This window comes from Pipra filicauda, unplaced genomic scaffold, assembly GCF_003945595.2.
Source record: "Pipra filicauda isolate LSUMZ 115617 unplaced genomic scaffold, ASM394559v2 scaffold47_size6085603_pilon, whole genome shotgun sequence".
Taxonomy (NCBI): domain Eukaryota; kingdom Metazoa; phylum Chordata; class Aves; order Passeriformes; family Pipridae; genus Pipra; species Pipra filicauda.
Window position 1 is genome coordinate 4,669,578 of NW_024104620.1, and position 20,855 is coordinate 4,690,432.

The following is a 20,855-nucleotide window of genomic DNA, read 5'->3' on the forward strand; positions in this document are numbered from 1 at the left end:
GATGTTGGAAGCAGAACATTCTATTGAATGATTGAACTGAGCTGTTCGTAAATGATTTATGTGCTTTTTAATGCATGTAGAAACTTTTGCATGCGAACACTGGTTTTTTTATATTACTGTTCTCTGTTTCATTTTCAGATCCCTCCTGAAGAAATTCAAGGCTATATTTGATCATCTGATTAACATGCTAAACCTCAGCTAGAACAACAGGACAACAGAGAAGCTGAATGTGGTTTAGGGTTCAAAAGTGTTATAACAGTTGATGTGGGTGAAAGTTTTTTGGCTATAGCAGTTGAGAAACGTGTCAGATCACTACTACTGAATATTCCAGAATATCCACAATATTGAAAGTTACACACTATTCAGCCACCAAAGCACATGTGACAGTGCTTGCTGGTGTCTCTCTCCACTTTTGCATAGCCCTTAGAATGGGAATAAAATACTGCCTGGCTCCACAAGTGTTCTCCATGAATTTGCAGCCCTGATGGGAGTCCAGAAGAGAACACAAGGTATTCTGTTGCTGGGAAGGAGAAGGACAAGCAAAAGCTCACAGACTGATGTGTGATTCTGTTTAATCCCACGGGTGAATTGAGTCAGTCATATTCTTCCGAATTTATTATTATTATTGACCAGGGGAGATGTGGCCTGAGGCCTCAAGGAATCAGGTGGGAAACACTGTGGCTTCTTCCTGGTACCTGAGACTCCTCCATTCTCTAAGGCTGACACTGACACAAAGAGTTGCCTTGTTCTCTGATGGATGGTTTTGTTGGGTTTTTTTTGTTTGTTTGTTTGTTTTGTTTTGTTTTGTTTTTTTTTTTCTTTGAGAACCACCTATTTTCCCACATTTAACAATTGAGAGAGCAGAGACAGAGAGCAGAGACAATGAGCTTGTCACCTCTGCTGCTCCCTGGAATAGGCAGAGTTGCAGGGAGTGAACTGACTTCCCTGTGCCCTGTCTGCAGGGAATCAGCATTCCCAGCAGGCTCTGGGAACAGGATATCACTTGCTTTCCATAGGGGCCATTTCCATCTCCAGATAATATTCTTCTGAGATGAGCCCTTTTCATTACAAACCCTTGTTCCATATGACAGCATTTTGCATATAGCCAAAATATCCCCAAAACTGTATCACCCTGCACTTATTTCAGTAGTCTCTCTGCATAAAGGCACTAATAGGTGACTTTCCTGGGAAAGATAGCAAGGAATTGCCTCCTTATCTTACAGCTGATGTTAACACTGCCATGTGCCAGCCCAGTATCTGGGAACACTGATGAGATCAAGAATGATGCCCAAGGCAGGAGGGCAGCTGGTGGCTACACCCCAAAGTATTCTTTTCATTGTAATTTGATTATCACAGGCAGGGAAACTTAATGTCTAGGATGCCTGTCTATGAAAAGCCTGTAAAATACACAGGCAACTCACTCAGAAAAATAAAAATCAAATTTTAAAAATGCTTCTGATTAAGAAAAAAAGTAGAAAATAGAACCACTTCTACCTAGTAGCACCAGGTCAGGACAATTACTAACACAAGCCAGAGAACCACATGTCCTTGTAAAACGAGGGCATGATGGATGGCCCTTGCAGCTGGTTAGGAAAAAGTGAGTGGTGAGTCAAAGTGACCCTTCCTTGTTTTTCCATGTTTGGGCTGCTTTCCCTCCCTCAAAAAAAAACAAGAGGCAGCCACCAGGAACCAGTGTATTGGGGTGTTCTGAGCCAGCAAGGCACAAAGGGAATGGTCTGCTTTTTAGGGCATGGTGACCCCTTGGAATGAGCAGGAGTAACAACACACTTCTTTTATAGACTCTGCATTTGGATGGAAATCACAGGCCTCTATTATTATGTAACTTCAGGAATGTAAGGTGGCGTCTCCCTGTTTAGGGCCATCTCACTCCCCCTAAGATTGCATCTATCCTCTGTTTTGTTTTCTCATATACTTACTCTTCATCACTCCCCAGCTCCAGTTAGAGTGCTTTCTTCCCTCATTTAAGGAGGAAGTGTTCCTTTCTAGATTTATGCTTAAAAAAATCAGCACATGTATTTGCCTTGATTGTTTTTCTGCATTAGTATGTCACACTGCCCAGAGCTAAGGTGAGCATAAGAACTAGTAATTTTGACTCTTTGGGAAGGTGTGAAGATGTAAATTGTCTCCTCAGAGGTCTGTGATTTTCCGCTGTATCCAGTCCAGGCAGGCTGGGTCAGTGTGTGTTTCTGCTCGAGGGATCTGTTCCAAGAACAAGAGAGGGTGTTATGTTTAAAGGAAAGGTGACAGGAACAGGGGGAACTCGCTGCCTTCCATGATACAGGGGACATTCAGGTTGTGTCCTGTGTCTCCCACAGGTGGTCTGCAGGCTGGGGCAGCTCCACCAGAACAGGCTCTGGTCTCATCTCACACGTTCCCTGCTGATCTGACTCCTCGAGCTGACAGACAGCGTTGTTTGTGTTGAAGCTGACAGCTCCCTGAAGGGACTGAAGAAAGGTGCTGAGGTGACTTCAGTAGAATAAAGGATGGGAAGGGGGGCAAGAAGTGTCTGAACTGCCAGCTTCCCACAGGAAACACTGGATAAAAGACAATGAGCAGCAAGGGAGAAGGTGAAGTTCTGTTTTTCCTCATGTTACTGAATCTGTGGCTGCCACTACTCACAACATCTCCTTCAGAAAGGCACTTGGACAAAGAGGATCCTGTTCCCTAGAGAGTGGAACTGCTGCTGGTGACTGACAGGTTTGCTCAGTCTCCAAACACACCAGGCTGGAGGATCTGAGTGCCGGGGAGGTGAGAGCTACAAACAGTGCAGAATATTCTGTTCCTCAGGGCTGGTGGTTGTTTGGCGAAAAATGCAAAAGACTGCATTTGACAGAATCTTGCCTTACCCCAAACTTAGGAACAAGTGCTGTCAAAAAAGTGGCTGTTGCCCAGATTAAGTTTATTAAAGCCACGTGAAGAAATAAAACCAAAGGAGAGGATCCAAGGTCACCCTGTGCTCTTCCCTCAACAGTTGCATTTCAGCTCGAGGAAAGCACCAGGCCACGTTAATGTCTGCTACAGGCACATGTGTTCTCTTTGAAATAAATGCACCCACTTCTGCTCTGCCTGCATTAAGTCTGTTACTGGGTTTTTATGAGCCTTGGCAAGTGCAGTGCTATCTGTTAATATCTGAAGGTGGGAGTGTTCAGGGAGTTGTCGGAAAGGCTTGCAAGACTAGATCTGATCATACCCACCCACACTAATTAACACATTACATAAAAGTACAACAAGTTTCTCTTTGCAAACATCAGAATCACTTGCCCAGGCACTTTCTGTGCAGTTCTAGAAGAACTAGAGGGATGGACTCTGTTGCTTTTTAACCTCGACAGAACAATGGATGAGTGGGTAGGGTGAAGTTCCCACTTTCAGGGCTCACTCCTTTTTATCATCCTGCTAAAAACATGCCATCAGCAGGAATATGGCTGGAAGGACCTTTTTAAAGTTCACCAGTGGTGCATGAGGCTGCATTTTTTTTCTCATCAAAAACCACCACATGAAATATTGAACAGGAGGGATCGGATTCCCTCACAAAGGACTCCTCCTCTCCCTGCCCTGCCTTGCTAATTCTGAAAATTACTTTGTATAAACACCACCCTCTGAAACCACCTGGAACTGAAAAATCCTCCCATTTAAATAGGGCCTTTTTATGTCAGGGGAACATGTCCCAAAACAGCTCACATTTCTCTAGCATTCAAATATTAAACCAGCAGCAATCTGCTGTACAAAGGCGATAGGAAGGACCCTTTTATTTCTTCATAGTTTGGAGCAAGTCAAACTAATTTCCTATGAAACTGCTGTGACCTTCTCCTACAGCTTCACCCAGATAATAAACGTGCACCCCGATCCCGATTTACTCCAGACTCTTGGATGACATCTGGCCTCAAGATGGTGGCATGGAAAAGTGCAGCAATGACAGAGGAAAACAGAAGGGAAGAAAATAACTGTGCAGAGGAGAGCAGGAGGCAGTGCAGGGAGAGGGGAAAACCAAAATTAAAATAAGTCAAAGGGCGGAAATTCCTTTGAGAAGGCCTTAGGCTTCAACAAAGCTTGTCCACATTTGCAGCACTTTGGGATTACCCAACACTAACCTTATGTGGAAGGGACAGCAGAGCCCAGCAGGCATTCCAGAGGAGCCTTTCTATTAAAAAAAACCTCTTCCAGTGCATCCATCCCTGTTTGCCAGCGAGAGCTTCCTACCTCGCAACGCTCCCAAGGGAAGGAACTTTCTTCCCCAGCTCTTCCTGACTATCTGAAAAGCAAAGTCAATGTTTTCCTCATTATTCCCTGTTTGCTGCATACCTCTCCCCCCACTGTGACTGCTATTTGACCCGCTGGCCGCTCCGGGACCCTGAGGGGAGAGAGAGAGGGAAGTTTGTGTGTGTGAGGATGAGAGGAGCAAGATGATGAGTCTCAGCTCCCTTCTGACTTGTTTATGTTCATTAGAAAGAAATCAACAGCACTGAGTGTGTCAGACGGACCCCAAAGATTGGGAACATCTTTTGTGTGGTGCAGGGAAAGAGCAGATCCATCCAAGGGACAGGATTTGGGGGTGAACGGGGATTTCAATGTGTGTTTTTACCTCACTTTTGCATTAGAAATTTACCAATGAGCAGAATCTCAGCAGAGAGGTTTCATTTCAGGGGGGCACTGCTCTTTCACCAGGGCTATTTGCTCTTACAGCCACAAGCCTGGAACACCTGACCGGGATTACTGAGGAACTGGAAAGGATCAGAGTGCACCAGGGGAGGTTGGAATCATCATCCCCTCCCCTCCCAAGCCTCTCTGGATAAATCTGGGACCTTTAGATCCCGGAAGGGTTCTCCCCTCATGGCACTTGTGTTTTCAATGAATAGAGTTCCTTCTCAAAAAACTCACAAAAATAAAGCTGAAAGCAACTATTGAGGTGGGCCTCAAAACCACAAAGCTTCTTTTCATCCTCTCCAGAGAGCCTCAGACATCCAGGAATTCCAAAGAAAACTGCAATGTAAGAAACCTGGTCAGAGCTGGCACAGTGCTACAGCTCTGCACTGACCCAGGCAGAGGGACCTGCACCAGTGGCACTTCTGGCAGCATCTTCCTCTAGAACTGCTCCAGGAGAGAGAAATCTGCTGGTCTGCAGCGAGGTCAGACCTTCTGATTTCAACATTCCCACCTTGGCACCTCAGCAGTCTCCATTCTACATGGCAGGACCAAAGGAATATTTCAAATACAGCTCACAGCTTTTCTGCTGTAACTCAGATCTCTTTTAGGAAATTATATATTTTGGCATATGGTTTTTTTCCTTGTCTAAATTTTCATATAGAACCTCTTGGTTCGTGAACAAATACTGCTTTTCCTTTCTGTAGCATGTTGCATTTGAATTTGCTGAGCTTTTGACAGACATTTAGGTAGCCAAACTTTCAACTTTTGAGGTAGGGAAACACTAGAAATATCTGCTTTGCAGGTCAGGGTGCTCCTTCAGATGATGCATTTCGCCTCAGGTCACACAGGACATCTATGGAAAAGCTCGAAATTCGAGTCAGGAGCCCTAAATTCACTCCTTTAATCACATGTCCTTCCTTGAGGCACTTCATTCAGGTGTCTCCAGTTAGGCTTGCTATTTCCCTGCATTGCAATTCCATTAATTCCTCTGTTAGCAGTGTTCCAGTATGTTCTCACCAGGTTCCTATGCCTAGTGCTGCATCTGGCACAGGAATGTTGCCCTTCCGAGGCTGTCACAGAGAATATATCATTACAAAAATAAATAGTGTCTGGCTGCTCTGGCATCTCAGTCCAAGCATATTTATCACTTTTGGCTGATCAGTGCCTATTTCAATGCCCCTAAAACACAATGGGTAAATTCCCAGTTGAATTCAACGTGCATTTAATCAGGTCTTTGCTAACTGTGCTTCCAAACTTCACTTTCATGAGCTCTACAGTACAGTCTCTTCTATTTTTAGAGCGTTATTCCACCTCACTGTGCAGACTGATACAATGGGTTTTCCTCTGCATGGATTATGTCAGTGAATGTGTGTTTGTACAAGCAGGCTCTAGTTTTAGTTCTAGATTTAGTTCATCCCCATGTGCTGCTGCCTACATGTGTGGCAACCTGAGATTAATGCTAAAAATGTATTTATAGTCGATCACAAATGAACAAAAAAATTCAGAACGACAAATTTCATATATGAGTTCAGTGACAGAAAGAATCTTCCACTATTTGAACTGCTCTGCTGCCTGAGCCTTCCTGTCCAGCCTCCACAGGTGAAGTACAACAGCTTTTTTTGGGCCCAGCTCAGTCCCTCCAGACAGAAGTCCTGGGTGGCCTTTAGCAAAGAAAACACTGCTCCAAGGTTTGCTCCTTGCCCAGTGTATGCTGGGAACAGCTTCATCATGGAATGGAAAGTGAAGGAAGGGATGGAAAGCAAAGGAAGGGAGAGAAACTTCCATTAAATGTCCATAACTTTTAGTTCCTCAAAGTACTTTTTCAGTTCCCCTTTCAAAAAGCAGAAATGAAACCAGTGGCACTTCCTCTGAAGAGAGGGGACAAAGTGTGTTTGGGATGGGAAGTGCTGCCTCTCCACTGGGGACAGCCCACAGACACTCCAGAAACAAAAATTACATCTTAAAACTATGAGCAGATTTAACAATTGAACTCTAAAGAATTAAACATCATAGAAACATTTCACACGTTTTGGTTTTTTTTTGTTTTTTTTTTTCCTTTCCAAGGGTCCGCAGTCCAGCCACTCGATCCCGTGCAAAGGTCACGTTACTATGGATATGACCTGCAAGAAATGCGCTGCCTCGGAGCAGCACGAGTCACATGAACAGGCTAAAAGCCAAGGCTGCTGATTCCCAGTCCTGTCAGGGGTTCCGTGCTCGTGTGGGGCTCTCTGAGGAACAGTCCCTGTGCCACCAGCTCTATGTTCTTCCTTTGAAAGTGTTCATGCAGGTGTAGCTCCCGGAAAACTTGTGGATTTCTTCAAGTGCTGCCTGGGGGAGAATGCTGGAAGAGAAGCAGGAAGAGAAGAAGCAGATGAGACAAACCCCTCAGTCTGCCCTAATGAGAGATGTGTAAATATGCATTTACATATATAAATACACACATTCCCAAACATCAGCTGGTGAGAGCACACAGACCCAACAGGCCTCGGTGTCCTGCTGTGAGGAGGCCTGAAAGGGAGGAAGTTCCATCCAGTTACTCTTTCTCTGCAGAAATATTTATCCAAAAAAGTCTTGTAAAGGCTGTAACTTGGAAGATACCATCATGTTTTATTCCTCTCAAATACTGTTCTCTGAAATACACAAATTTAACCGGAGTTCTCTGGTTAACTTGCCATCTGGTTGTGCAAAACATGTGGCCTCCTTATCCTAAGGTATGGTCAGAGATCTAATTTCCTGACAGCTACTGGAACGGAAAATGAATGATTGATTCTTACAGTAAAGGAGAACAGCCCTTTTTCTTGTTGGTAGAATTTCTGGGAATTTTTATCCCAAGTTTTTCATTCGGAGCAAAGCATTTATTGTGACTTATTTTTTCTTGTTTGAAATGCAATACTGGAATTATTTTCCACAGAAATCCCACGGCCTTGTTTCAGTTCCTGACTGAAGCAGCTTTTCCAAAGGCTTTAGTGCAAACTGTCATGGAAACACAGTGCTAAATGTCCTTTCTCTTTGGTTGTTTCAGGATATGAAGTTATGACTTTTTTTTCCTTAGGGATCTTAAAATTCCCGTCCTAATCATACACAAAAATATTGGTTTAATAGTTTCATTGCTGTAACACAAGCAATGCTCTCTCCATACAGCTGTGATGTACAGACCTTATGGCACAGAAATCCTGTACAGTATGTAGCCCAGAGTCCAACGAGTCACTTACTAAATCAAAACTCACCACATGTGCATGTTAAGAAACTTCCTAGACACAAATCCAGCTCAGACCTCAGAAAATCCAAATTTTGGGAGTGAAACTTGTTTCATAAAGGGATTATACCCAGGGAAAGCATCTCCAAAGGGAATCTCAGAAAGTGTCTCCCTTCTGCTTCTGTTGCTCTGTCTGTCAAGGGAAGGGGTGATCCATCTGATCCCAGATGGCACTTACAGTCAGCCTGAGGTTTGCCTCCTGGACAGACAAAAGAAAACCTTCCCTGCCTGGCCAGGCTGTTGCTGGGCAAAGGAAATACTCACCTTTTTAGGATGACAAGAACATGCATTGTCCATGGAAGGAGCAGGAAGGCTTGGTTTGTCTGAACAGCTTCTACCGTCCTCCTCGCCACTGTCTCGGGCTTGAGGGGAGGAAAAAGGCTGGGGAACCTGAATAAATAAAGTAAAAATTAAAATAATTACTTGTTAATCAAACTCCTCCTTTAAGACATCACTGTCCAAGTCCTGTTACTCCAAACTGTCTCTTGTTACCGGCCTTCAAACACATCCCAAGCAGGCTGGAAAAGGTAGAACGTTCCAGTTCCAGCCAAAAAGCCTGAAAACAGAAAGCTCAGTTCCAACCAGTACTGCTGGGTTACCTAAACAGTTAAGAATGTACATGTTGGTGCCTTCAGGGAGAGTGGCAGAATGTATTCAGAGCCTTGATTCAGGGCTTTTCTTAATTTGAATGCAAACCAATACCAAATGCTGTCTTTTCAGTGCTGGTGTTTTTCCTTTTGTTGCTCTTTGCTTAATTCAAATTCTTGACAGGTGAAAGACAAATATTTTCCTCCATTGCTTTTAATACCAAACATAAGGCTTTTCCCAGCTCCAGCATATTTTCTTGACTAAGAGAGCACAAACTATACTGATAGGTTATTTTGTCCATTGTAAAAGATTAATTTGGTCAGCCATTAGTTGTTCTCTTGAACAGAGGGAAAAAGGAGGCACTGATGGCCTCACTTCAGTAAAGTGGCTGTCATTCCTTTCAGTGGGAAAGAATTATTTCAAGGAATAAAGAAGGAACTTGTACTGTTAATTCTCAAGTAATTTGTAGACTGCTCCTCTTGCATGACCTCAATTGCAGATTCCCTCCCCTCCCTCTCTGGGGGCTGCACAGGGAAAAACAGCTTTATTTCTCCCTGTAGAATCCAATGTCTCCCTCAGAACAGGCTGGAGGATTATTCCAGCACACTGAGGGAACCAGTCTGATGAGTCCCAGGTGGCCTAGAGTGACCCTCTGTTCCCAGGCAGCCAAATGAGACATCGAATTCTCTTAACTAAATGAAGCATTAATTAGGAGTGTATTCTGATGATTCATTTAAAATGAGATGCTTTATTCTAGTTCCCCTGGACTGACCTGATTCTCATGCCCTGGAACATCTCTGTGCTGGTGTGGAAGGGCAGCACTGTTGTGGCATTCACTCCAGGACAGTCCAGCAGCCCCAGGGTCAGGCTCTCCATAAAGGCAAAGGAGGAGGCTTTGGAGGTGCAATAGTCAATGGCACCAGGGATGGCTGACAAGGCCAGGACAGAGTTCAGGCAGACAATGTGTCCATTCTGCAGCTCCAGCATCCTTGGCAGGAATGCCTTGGTGGTCTGGAGAACAACAGAGTTAAAAGAAAGGGAAAAAAAAAGAAAAAAAAGGTCTGTTCAGCAGAGATACAACAAAACAATAGTTACTGAAGAAGATAAGATGACACGGAGACAGAGCCAAAGTGTTCTGTTCATTACGCTGGGAAAGGAGTGGGACAGGACCTTGTTGCTTTGTCATTTTCTGAGAGACTCCAAGCAGGCAAAGTTTGTGTGGAAACACAACAGAATCTTTCCTAGCATGTAAATAAGCAGCACCCACAGATAAAAGGGCCAGGAAGGAGTGCTTACGAACTTGTACAGGATAAAGTCTTCAGCAAAGTGATGAAACCACAAGAAGCTCTTTTTTTCATTTCTATTGCCCAATTCAAAATAGAATGAGTTCCCTGAGCAATGTAATCCCATGCTCCTCTGATGTTCCCTATACAGCACCATACAGAAAACCATCCTGTGAGCTCAGGCTTTCTCAAAAGACATCAAATGTTTTACTGGAAATGACAGAATGGGAATAAAGAGCATCATATACCGAGTTACTACTGGAAAAATCATATTTATTTTAGACCCTGTTCCTCTGGCCTTTGCCCCTCACATTGTTTTTTCCCTCTTGTTTTTGTGACAGACTGATTTTAGGAAGACCTCAGAGCAGCCATTTCTGGCTGTAATCTGTCACTCTCTTCCCAGTTGTGAGTACAGGGGATACAAGAGCTGATCTTACCCAGAACTGTCCCAGGGTGTTGATGTGCTGGGATTTGAGCAGTGCATCATCATCGCTGTCCATCAGGCTCTTCCCATGGACCACAGCAGCATTGTTCACCAGGATGGTGATGTCACCCACCTGCAGGAACAGCAAATTACTTGTGAAAACGAACATCTCACAAATCAGGCATCAGAGTGACCATTAGAGTTGAATAGCCACTGTGGTCTGAATACATTGTTGTTTTCATAGCTTTTGACATTCTTGCCTTGTAAGCCTTTGGATCACTTCAAACAGGTGGCTAGACTTTGTACAACAATCTGGATGGTCACCCTTCTTTCTTCCCCAATATTTTTTTCCCCTCATCAAATATAGATTAGTAGAATCACAGAATCATTAAGGTTGGAAAAGACCTTTAGGATCAAGTCCAACAAGCAACCCAGCACCATTAAACCATGTCCTCAAGTGCCCCATCCCCATGTTTCTGAACACTCCCAGGGATGGTGCCTCCACCACTTCCCTGGGTGGCCTCTACCAGGGCTTTACAAGCTTAATACTTCCATGTAGGAGTTTTCCCCCATATCCAACCTAAACCTCCCTTGGTGCAACTCGAGGCCATTTCTTCTCATCCTGTCACTGTTCCCTGGGAGCAGAGCCCTCCCTGGATCCCCCCTCCTGTCAGGGAGTTGCAGAGAGTGAGAAGGTCCCCCCCCAGCCTCCTTTTTTCCAGGCTGAGCCCCCCCAGCTCCCTCAGCTGCTCCTTCCCCATCCTGCCCACGGGGTTTCCCCACTGACCTTCTCCCTGACGGCCTTGGCCTGCCGATAGACCTCCTCCCTGTTCCCCACGTCACAGATGAAGTAGTGGCACTCTGTGCCCATCAGCCTGATCTCCTCCGTGGTCTCCTTCAGGCACTTCTCAGTCCGACCCCACAGGATGATCTGTAGCAAGAAACTTTGATTGTTAGAGTTGAGCTGCTTCTGCTTCGAATCCGAAATAATCAAAACCTGCTTCTGACTTCAACAGTTCCATGAAAACCTTTGATGTGTTTTCACTGTAGTTTTGCTTCATTTAAGACTAGCAATGATTTTCTGTTCCCTGGGGAAGGGACAGGAGTGTCTCAGTGGTTCCTGCATCCCACTGCTGATCCTCTTTTTACAGGTTCTTCACAAGCTACATGAGCTCACACAAAACCCCAGATCTTCAGCCTAAAATGACCAATATATGAAACACTTGGCAAATTTTCTGTATCATGTAATTTCAAATCTGTCCCTGCTTTTGCTATGCACACATACAAAAATGTAAATTTAGTCCAAAATCACAGACCTTCCTGTATATCTGGTGTGTTCTCTATTTGTTCTATGTTTGGTGCAGTAAAACATATTTTTTCAGCCTATTATATGTAATAACTTGCAGTGCTGATTTCAGGTTGGTGTCCCAGGTGCAATAAAGTGTTCATCCTAATACAGACTTTTAAAGGGAGAATTCTCAAGCATGAATTTATTTTGCTCATATATGGAAGGTTTCACCTGCCACTCGCTTTTAACACAGCAAAAATGATACCCTGCTTCTGGTACAAAGGAAATTCTGAATATTCATGGAACAAACATTAAAATCATGGAGCAGGGATTTGATGTATAATGAGACATAACCAGCCCACCCCATCTGCATTTCTACACCATCAGGGAGGTCAGAAATAGAAATAACTTGAAAAGTCATTAAAAATCACGGGGTTTTATCCAGTCTCATTTTTCCTAGTGAGACATCAGTCTCAAGTATGAGATTGTGCTTTCACCACTGTCTTTCAAACATTAACCTGCAGTAAACAGATTCAACCACAATACCTTTTTTCTATTTCTTTTAAGGCTACTGGAAGGTATAATTTCATCTCTCTGTTACCTAAGACTCCTATATATGAATCAATCTATCATTTTTGCTCTTCAACTAAGTCTTCTGAGCATTCATCACATTATGAATGGTGTCATTGTCATTCTGCAAAAATTAAATTAGTGAACTGAATATGTTCATCAGCTGATTGCTCTGTGGTTCCAACAGCAAGATCCAAAAGAGAAAAAATAAAAGGTTGTTACATTGCAAATGCAAAATTATTGCTGTTTCCAAGCATATGCGATCCAGTTGATTCTCACACCGCTGTGTATTGAATATGAACCTGATATATTGATTTTTAATGGTTAAAAATAAGCCCACTTAAACTTTAAAGATGAAATAATCTTTTGAGCTTTCCGAAAGTTGAAAGAACAGGAAGCAAAAAGTCTAAATTACATCACTACTCATAACTCAACCCCTGCAATTAACTTAATAACAGCAAGATAAACAGAAAAAAATTAGTTATTATGTGTGCAGTATTCCTTCCCCACAACAAACCCCTTGCAGAGCTTAACATGCTTATTTTTAAGGACTAGTTAAGCTTATCTCATAACTGGTACTAAAACTAATCTCTGGCAGGGTCAAAGAGCTCTTCCTGTGCCTAAGCAAGGCTAAAATGCAGAGGCACCCAAGTCCTCAGCCATTTCCTAAACGAGTTACAGTTACAATTAATCCCATTTCTAAGCCATTGGCACATCTGTGAACACAAACACACCCCGACTGACGGATTTATATCCCACAAACTCTCCAACTGGCTGGTTAACCAGCAACTTCAGAGCATGCATAAATATGCCAGAGCCATTTCGTGGGAAATCTTATCTCGGGGGAAGTAATTTTCAAGGCAAAAGCTGTGATCAGACTCTCGAAGTGGAGGAAAGCACATGGCTGAAACTGCAGCTCGGCCTCGAAAGCCTCCGTGTATCACCCTTGGCCATCAGGGCTTGGCATCTACACAAAGCTTGTAAAACTCCTGGCTATTTACTCACTTCTGAACTCGGGGCTAGACTGAGGGATATTTTTTATGCACACTCTGCAGACTTGCAGAAGGGAAATCAAGAACATGTGAGAAATTTCACAAGCTTTCAGGAAATCTTTACAAAATACCGTTCAACCATCAGCACGGGGGCACTTGCTGCCTCTTTCACAATCTACAGCTCTGTGGAAAGGGGAGAAAAAAACACTACAGAGGTCAACTGTAAACATCAAGTTTGATGCCCACAGGGTTTGTATCAGGGTGACCTTCAGCCTCTTTGCAGGGCTGGATCAGTCAATGCAGACACTAAAAAATTAAGTGATTCACTGAAGAGTGATGGAAGGGAAAAAGAAAAGGGGAAGAGAAATAAGGTGTCAGATGAGGGGAGTAAGGCAAGAAACTGCCCTCACATCCCCAGCACTCCAGGGCTTCACACTGCTATTGCAAAATGAAAAGTAGATCCCTCACTCTTCTCTTTAATCTGTTTCAAACATCCTCAGAGCCTCCTACTCCCAAGAGCTGCCACTGATGCATTGGATGTCAGGAAATGTACATGGAAGAACAGTTAAGCAAAGGATGACCTGTCAAAAAACATCTGTCTGTGATGCAACTCTTGGATATAATATTTTTTTATGCCCCAACAGTTTCTTTGGGACCCTTAATATCCTACAGGCAAGTCTTGCAAGGTGACCCCGTTAAAATCTGGGCCATCTGGGGAAGGCAGAATTTGCTGGTTATCCTGCTGACAACATTAATTTCAGCACTGATTTTCTTCCATGGGAAGTTTTCGTGTCCCTGATACCGTTCACACTTAGGTGAAGGCTCCAGCCTGCACAAGAGAAAAGCAGTAAATAAAAGACCATTCTTCCGTGAGAGGTGAAAGTTCCCCGATGACCCAGTGGGAAGTGAGGGCTCCTGCTGTCGTTTCTGCTACTTTTTACAGATGGATAAAACCCAGAACTCAGTACAACGTGCTTTTGGTCCAAATTCAGGCTTGACTGCTCCTACGAGATCAAATGAGACTCAATTTCTCTCTTCCATCTGGCCAGATGGAATTGGCACAGGCTTCCCTCCTGCCTCCCAGGACACCACATCTTACAATGAGACCAGACTGGAGTTGCTGCATTTGCCTCACAGTTGAGGCTTCTGTTGCTCCTGAACATCTTTGCAGAGAGCTTTGGCTTAGTCTTTCTGTGCTCTCCTTCTCTTGTTTGCAGCAGTTTCACTGATGTTTTCTAGGTCCTTACTCTCCTATTGCCTCCTGATTTTCTACAAACCCATCAGTCCTCCTCTGCTCGCCTGCATTCACCTTCTGCAATTTGTGCAAATCAGGGATAATTATCCATGTTCTCAGTGCTCCTGAACAAATCCTTCTGCTCCCTGTGGACTTGAGGAGCGACTGTGGGCCCAGGCCTGTGTTCTGCTGCTGCCCTGTGAGCTCTTGGCTCTTCACTGCCCTTTGGATGCAAGCAGGAATTTTAATCTTTGCTCAATCAACGTCAAGAAAGGCATCATTTCCCCTCACCCTGCCCTAGCTGGGATTCGAGGGCTCTCCATTCATGAGGAGTCCAGGTCTGCAGTTTAGGAAATGGTCCATTTTACTGGGAAGCACAGTTTTCAAAATGAGACGTGGGCCTCCGAGTCTGCTCCGTGTCCCCTTCCCTTTTTAAGTTTAATTCTAAATTGGCAATAAGTGTGTCCCAACTGGGGGCTGAGTCCTGGACAGAATGACTCCAACAGACTCAGAAGTTCCTGTCTGGACAGAGGAAAACTCAGAGGAATGAAGGAGAAGAGAGACATGGTTTTCCTGACTCCCCGGCGTGTCAGGATGCTGCACAGCCACCCATTCACGGGAACTTAATGGTGGATAGAGGAATATTTAATTTATGTTTTGGATAAACTCTTGGACAGACACTTTTCCGTCCTGGAAAGAATCCAGCCCCTGTTTCTTCTCCCCTTCATCTCTCATCATCCTCCCCTGGCTGCCCCTCCCGGGCGCACAGACACGCTCTCCTTTCAGAGAGTTACTGACCAGAAAATTGGCGAGGGCAGGAGCCCGGGGGGGAGGATAATCCCGCTGCGAGGCTTCCAGCCCGCGCTTACCTCCGCCTGACCCCGGGCTGGCACGGGCAGGGAAGGCAGGTGGAATGGGAAAGCAATCCCTGCCGCCCCAGGCTGCTGGAGGCAGCAGGGCAGGATTCCTGCCACTGGACACAGGGAAGAAGAGATTTATGATGACAGAGGAACTCAACACGCCCTCCTCTTAATGAACTTTAAAGTAGGCGAGGGCTGTGACATCACACTGGGTGCAGATTTTTCCCAGGATTTATTCATGAGCGGATTTTTGCAAAACAAACCTTATCTCCAGATCCGAGTCACAGAGCTCCTTATCTGACCTTGGGAAAATCGTTTCAGCTGGAGGGGCAGGCGCAGCATCCTCCGCTCCCAGAGGACTCGTTTAACTCCGGGCTTAATCTGCTAATGAGACGTGCCCCGAGGTCGGAGGGGAGTCCCGGGGAAGGGTTTTGCCGCTGACGGGCTAAAACAAGGCTTTCTAACAGAGACCTGCGTTCCAAAAGCCCCAGTCCCGACTGCAGGGCCAAATCCCGACTTTCACCATAACACCAGTGAGTAAGAGTTATGCTTTTGACCACCGCAAAATCAGATAAAGCCACTAATTTATATAAACTGGTCTACATTGAAGCTGCTGTCAACCACAAAATACACACGCCATCAGTGCCTCCAGAGGCTGAAGTGCATTATTGTGCAGGACACGAGATTAGAGCTAATTTTACATTCTTTACAAGGCCAGTTAACTTGTTTGGTCCGATTTCATTGCTAGCACAATTCAAGAGCAGCAGCAAAGGAATGTTGCCCTTTTATATTGTCAGTTATTTTGGCACTGTATCTTCAGCAAACCTGCTGTGCTACAATTCATCCCTCCAGTGAGCTGGACCAGTGCTGGAAAGGTGTCCCACCACCACAGCATTTCTGAGACTGAACATGTGCCATTCCTTAACACTCCCCTGGGGTTGTTTGGGTTGTGTTTGTCACCCTTAGGCTTTCCCAACACAAGGTGTGCTGTGATTAGCAGATATAACTTCCACTCCAATAGTTTCTCCATTTTACGATTCATGAAGCAATTCTCTGATTCAATCTGAAGACACTGAAAGATTAAAGTGTTGCAGAGAGCCACGAATGCCCTTCCTGCCTGATCTCATTATTGCTGCCTCCACAAATCAACCACAACTCCCAGCCCCAGATCAGCAGAGATAGGAAGTAGTTGGTAGGTCAACACATTTCATTCCCCCTTTCAACCTCCTTCCTAGTCCAGTGGAACAAAAGTTGCTCTGTCTGAGCTGGTATCTGTAATTGCACAGACCTTTGTTCAAACACAGAAAGCCTTTCTGCGCCCAACACTCGGAGTTCTGCATACTTTTAGGAAGTACAAAGTGTAGATAATCCACTGAAGTATGCCGGCCTTATCCCCTCTATTTACAAAGCCTGGTAGTACTAACTCACGGTCGGTCCTCCGAAGAAATGCATTCCAGTGTATCCCAGAATCCTGGCAGAGTTTTGCATATCGTGAGAACGGGGGGCTAAATCCTACAGCCTCAAAAGCTCCCTGTCTTTTGCCTGTCAATGGCAGAAGGGTTTTCTCCCCCACCCCTTCCCCTCTCTTGCCCCCAGGCGAAGGCAGACAAGTTCTTTCAGGAGCTCTCCATGGGAGAGGCATCTAAAGGCAGATTAGTGGGAGAGGGGAAGGTGTGGCCCTGCAGTGTGAAAAGCCAATCTTTGCTTTAGAAAGGAGAAAAAGGACTTTGCGATGCCTGAAGTAGGTCAAAATACTTAACCCAGGCCCTTGGTGACACTTCTATAAAGGTAAGCAAACAAAGCAGGCCAGTGGGGAATTTTTCTCAGTTCCCACAGTGAATACCAAAGTTGCAAGGGACAGGTATGAGAATGTTACAGGTAAACATGGGGAATCAAGAGAGTGAGCCCATTTATCTGTTTGGGGTTTTTTTCTAGATTACTATTTAGAACTTGTAAAGACATTAGACTCTAAGAATTAAATTTAAATTTAATCCTGCCACCATGGTAAACACAAACCACTGATTTTATGTCAAGTAACATACGGTAATGACATTAAAAGTTAGGGCTGAAGAGACTTCAGGAGGAGACTAAAAGAGCAAATTCCAATCCTTTCAGTCTAGAGTCAGAACTTTTAGTACTTTATATATTGACTTAGCACTCAATGGGATTAACATTATTCACCTAAACAAGTCAATTCCAGTTTACTCCCCCCGTCACCCCTTTTTGACTCTGAGGGAAACGAAACAGCCCCTAAAGAAATCACAGAGATGTGTGTCAACACCTCAACAGAGGCCTTCCCTGGAAAGAAAATGTGGACCTTTGTGTCTGCAAACAGGCATTTAAGACCAGCTCCCCCCAAAGAAGTGAACAAATGCCCACTGTTCTCACAGGCAGGACTATTTAAGGACAGGTGGCCCCATGCTGACTTTTTTCCAGTGGTTTTTCCAATTGCTTTCGTCTGCAACACTGAACTGCGACTCCAGACTGCCTTGGGAGCAACACTTCCCAGCTCGGCTCAGTTGAGGAAGGGGAAGGGTGAGGGTTGTTTGCAAGGAGGGGTCACGCAGGAGTCAGCCTTTACAATCCTATTAACGCTGGGACAGGGTCAAACCGAGTGCACGTTCCAACAAAAGCACCAAGTGGCCACAAGCTGTCACCCTGCAAAGGTTCCTGGAAGCATTTGTGGGGGGAAGAAACGACAGACTTTTAATGGTGAATGTCTGCCCACACCACGTGTGAGAACCGGCCCTGCTCCAGGGATCCAAAGCACACAAAGAAATCTCCAGCAGTAAAATTCTCTGGCTGCAGGGCAGGAAGAAGAAGTGGCGTATCTGGGGGTGGGGAGAGGGGTAATGTTAGAAAAGTTCTGTATTTGAGGTAAGGCTTTGGAGATCTCCACCAATAGAAATATAATACTCCACCCTGTAAAAATAACCAGTGTGCTGCTGCCGCCTCCGTTCCCTTGGCATGGCATCCCTGTAATCCACAGCCCTGTAAAAACGTCCACAGAGATCTCAGGAAATTGTGGGGAGGGTAAATATGCAGGTGCAGAAAGGCCTTTTGTACTGCGAGCACAGCAGACAGGATGAAGGGATAGAAAGTCAGTAAATAACATTTCAAAGGGGAAAAAGAAGTTCCTGCCGTGGCCTGACAGGACATTTCAACATTGCTGAAGGTTGGCTGTGTGCGTGTTTTCCTTCCAAAATGCTGCATTATTATTTTTACTTATGGCATGTCACTCTCCAGGTAAAGAGTTCTTAACGTGTGGCAGGTTAAATGTTCATGTAACAAACATTTATATGACATAAAAGTTCTGTTCACACTGAATGGTAACAAGTGTTTGTTTCTGGAAAGCTAAAAAAAAAAATAAAAATTCACAACTTTAGATTTACAGGGTAATTTTAGGAGCAAGGGACATGTGGAATTAAAAAGTGGCTCCAACACAGTATTATTTCCATCACCTGACTGGGTGAAAGCAACTCCTAAAATTGCCTCTTCAACCAACAATTAACTGAAAAGTCTGCTACTTCTTAACCAACAAAGTGGGAAAATCAGACTTAGTATAAATGTATGGAAAAGAAGAATTAGGAAGTTACAAACTGGGTGCCAATCGGAGTGGATCCTTCTCTAGAATTTGCCTTTCCATTTCTGAGATGAATTCTGTAGCCCAACCTTGAAATGCTGGGTGGTTTTAACTTCCAGTAGAGAAGGCTGGCCACTGCATCCCCCTGAGACAGCACTGGGAGTCCTAGGCCTGCACAGTTATAAAAGCACAAATGTGCTGAATTACCAGTCTAAAGAATTGTCAGCTGTAATTCTGAAAACCTCCAGTTTTGCTCTGAGCCAAATCATGATGAATAACTCACCAGCACTTCACTTATTTGGGGGGGATATATACAATTCCTCTATAAAAATAATAAATACAAATTGATCAGTTAGATAAAATTATAAATTACATGAATAATAGATAGATAATAATAGATATAATAAACAGATAAATAGATACAATTAGAAAAATAAGGTGGACAAAATGGCACCTTTACTGAATAAGGAAAGCCACAGGGAGTGTTTACAAGCCACAGGGAGCCACAGGCAGGCAGACAACCCCAGCTCCAGCAGGAACATCACAGAAAAGGAAGACCAGGGGAAGGGTTTAAATTTGTTAAACTGGGAGAAGGTTTGCAACAAAACAGCCATGGAAACCTAAGGGTGAATAATGTTCCCAATGCTGTCATTATGAAGTGCCCTCCAGAAAGGCCTAAAATATGCTCCAGATCATCCATGTGCATAATAAGATGCAGCTCTTGACTGAAAAAATAATTTCTCCCGGGAGGCTACTGGAGAAGTATTGGAGTTAAAATAGCCTGCATTAAATTTGTGGATAAACTGAACACCAGCAACAGCTCCAGACAAGCTCCCTTCCACGCCTTTCTTTGCCTCCAGAAAACCAGAATTGCTGCCATTTTCAAACCATATAAAAGCTGTCAAAAGGTGCCTTTCTTGCGAGTATTTTATTCAGAGAAATAAAGGACACTGCTTGGAAGAAAGCTTTAATATTGAAATGCCTAACTGCTTGCCTATCTTTTCATGTGCTTTTCAAAATGTTATTTTTTAATGGTGGCTGTTGCTATGCAACAGGGCAGAATTTCTAAAATCTATTCATCTGTTGTACAAATGGCAGTTTTCAGGACATATTTAACTCTCTCAGCCTCTTAAGTCAAAGGAGGAGGATGGGAATCAGAGGACTGCAAACTCCCAGAGCACACATCCCCCCAGGGGTACTGCAAGGCTAAAATGGGTCTTTCACTGATTATACCAATTTTTTCAGTACATTGCTAAGATGAAGTAGCAGCCCTGCTTATAAAAATGTGAAAACCAGCACAGCTCTACTTAAATAAAACGATATCTAAATGTAGACACAAAAGTTACATTCATTACTTTTATCCAGAAATGATCAAAGCAATTCTAAGCAGATTCTGCTACAAAGGTATTTATTTCAACTAGAGGGGCTGGTCGGGCAGTCACAAATCCAGCTTTAGCATATTCCTAAATTGCAGTTCCCTGGAAGTTACCATCCCTTGGATGTGATTGCCTATCTCAAGAATGCTTTTCAGGCCACTGCAATGCAAAATGAAGTCAATTCACTTCAACCTGAACATAAAATCAATTAAGCCATCACAGAACATGCGACAAACTTGACTTTCTAGTAAAATAAACTATATAAAGTAAACCTGGTCAGTAAGTGAGGTTTAGCTGAGGGGCAGAAATAGAATATTGAGGCACAATAATTCCCAGTGTGTTCAGAGTCAGTCACAAGCTCTTTGCCTGAAGGGTTCCCTCCCCACCAGCAGCCTGCAAATTACTTCTAGGAAGTGTGTGAAATTTAGCCCTAAAAAACAGGCCTATTTTTGGTTGACTCGCATTCACAGTAGAACAATCTTTGCTTCCACTGAAATATAAGTATACAAAGGGACAAACCCCACTGAGTAACTGGCCTGACTGACAGCAATCCCCCCGTGCAGCAGTGGGAGATCTGGGATGGATTGTCAGTGTTGAAATGGCACTTAGAAGCCTGGCTCCTGAAACAAATAACCCCACTTGGCCTAACTCTGTGACTCAAATGCAAACCAAAAGTGTTTTAACTGTCTTTACTGTTTCCAGTGGCTAAAGAAGCCATTCTGACTTCATCCCAAATATA

At 44.1% G+C, this 20,855-nt stretch overlaps 1 protein-coding gene across 1 annotated transcript in view; it reads right to left on the bottom strand.

The window, feature by feature from the left end:
* Positions 1-2,901: 2,901 nt before the first annotated feature.
* Positions 2,902-20,855, bottom strand: part of DHRS3 (dehydrogenase/reductase 3) — a 34,484-nt gene continuing 16,530 nt past the window's right edge. The window contains exons 3-7 of the mRNA XM_039386317.1: positions 11,001-11,144; positions 10,227-10,346; positions 9,279-9,517; positions 8,183-8,308; positions 2,902-7,003 (exon numbers count right to left, since the gene is read on the bottom strand). Of these exons, the coding sequence (XP_039242251.1) occupies positions 6,919-7,003; positions 8,183-8,308; positions 9,279-9,517; positions 10,227-10,346; positions 11,001-11,144 (714 nt within the window). The 3' untranslated portion in view covers positions 2,902-6,918. The remainder of the gene's footprint in view (positions 7,004-8,182; positions 8,309-9,278; positions 9,518-10,226; positions 10,347-11,000; positions 11,145-20,855) is intronic.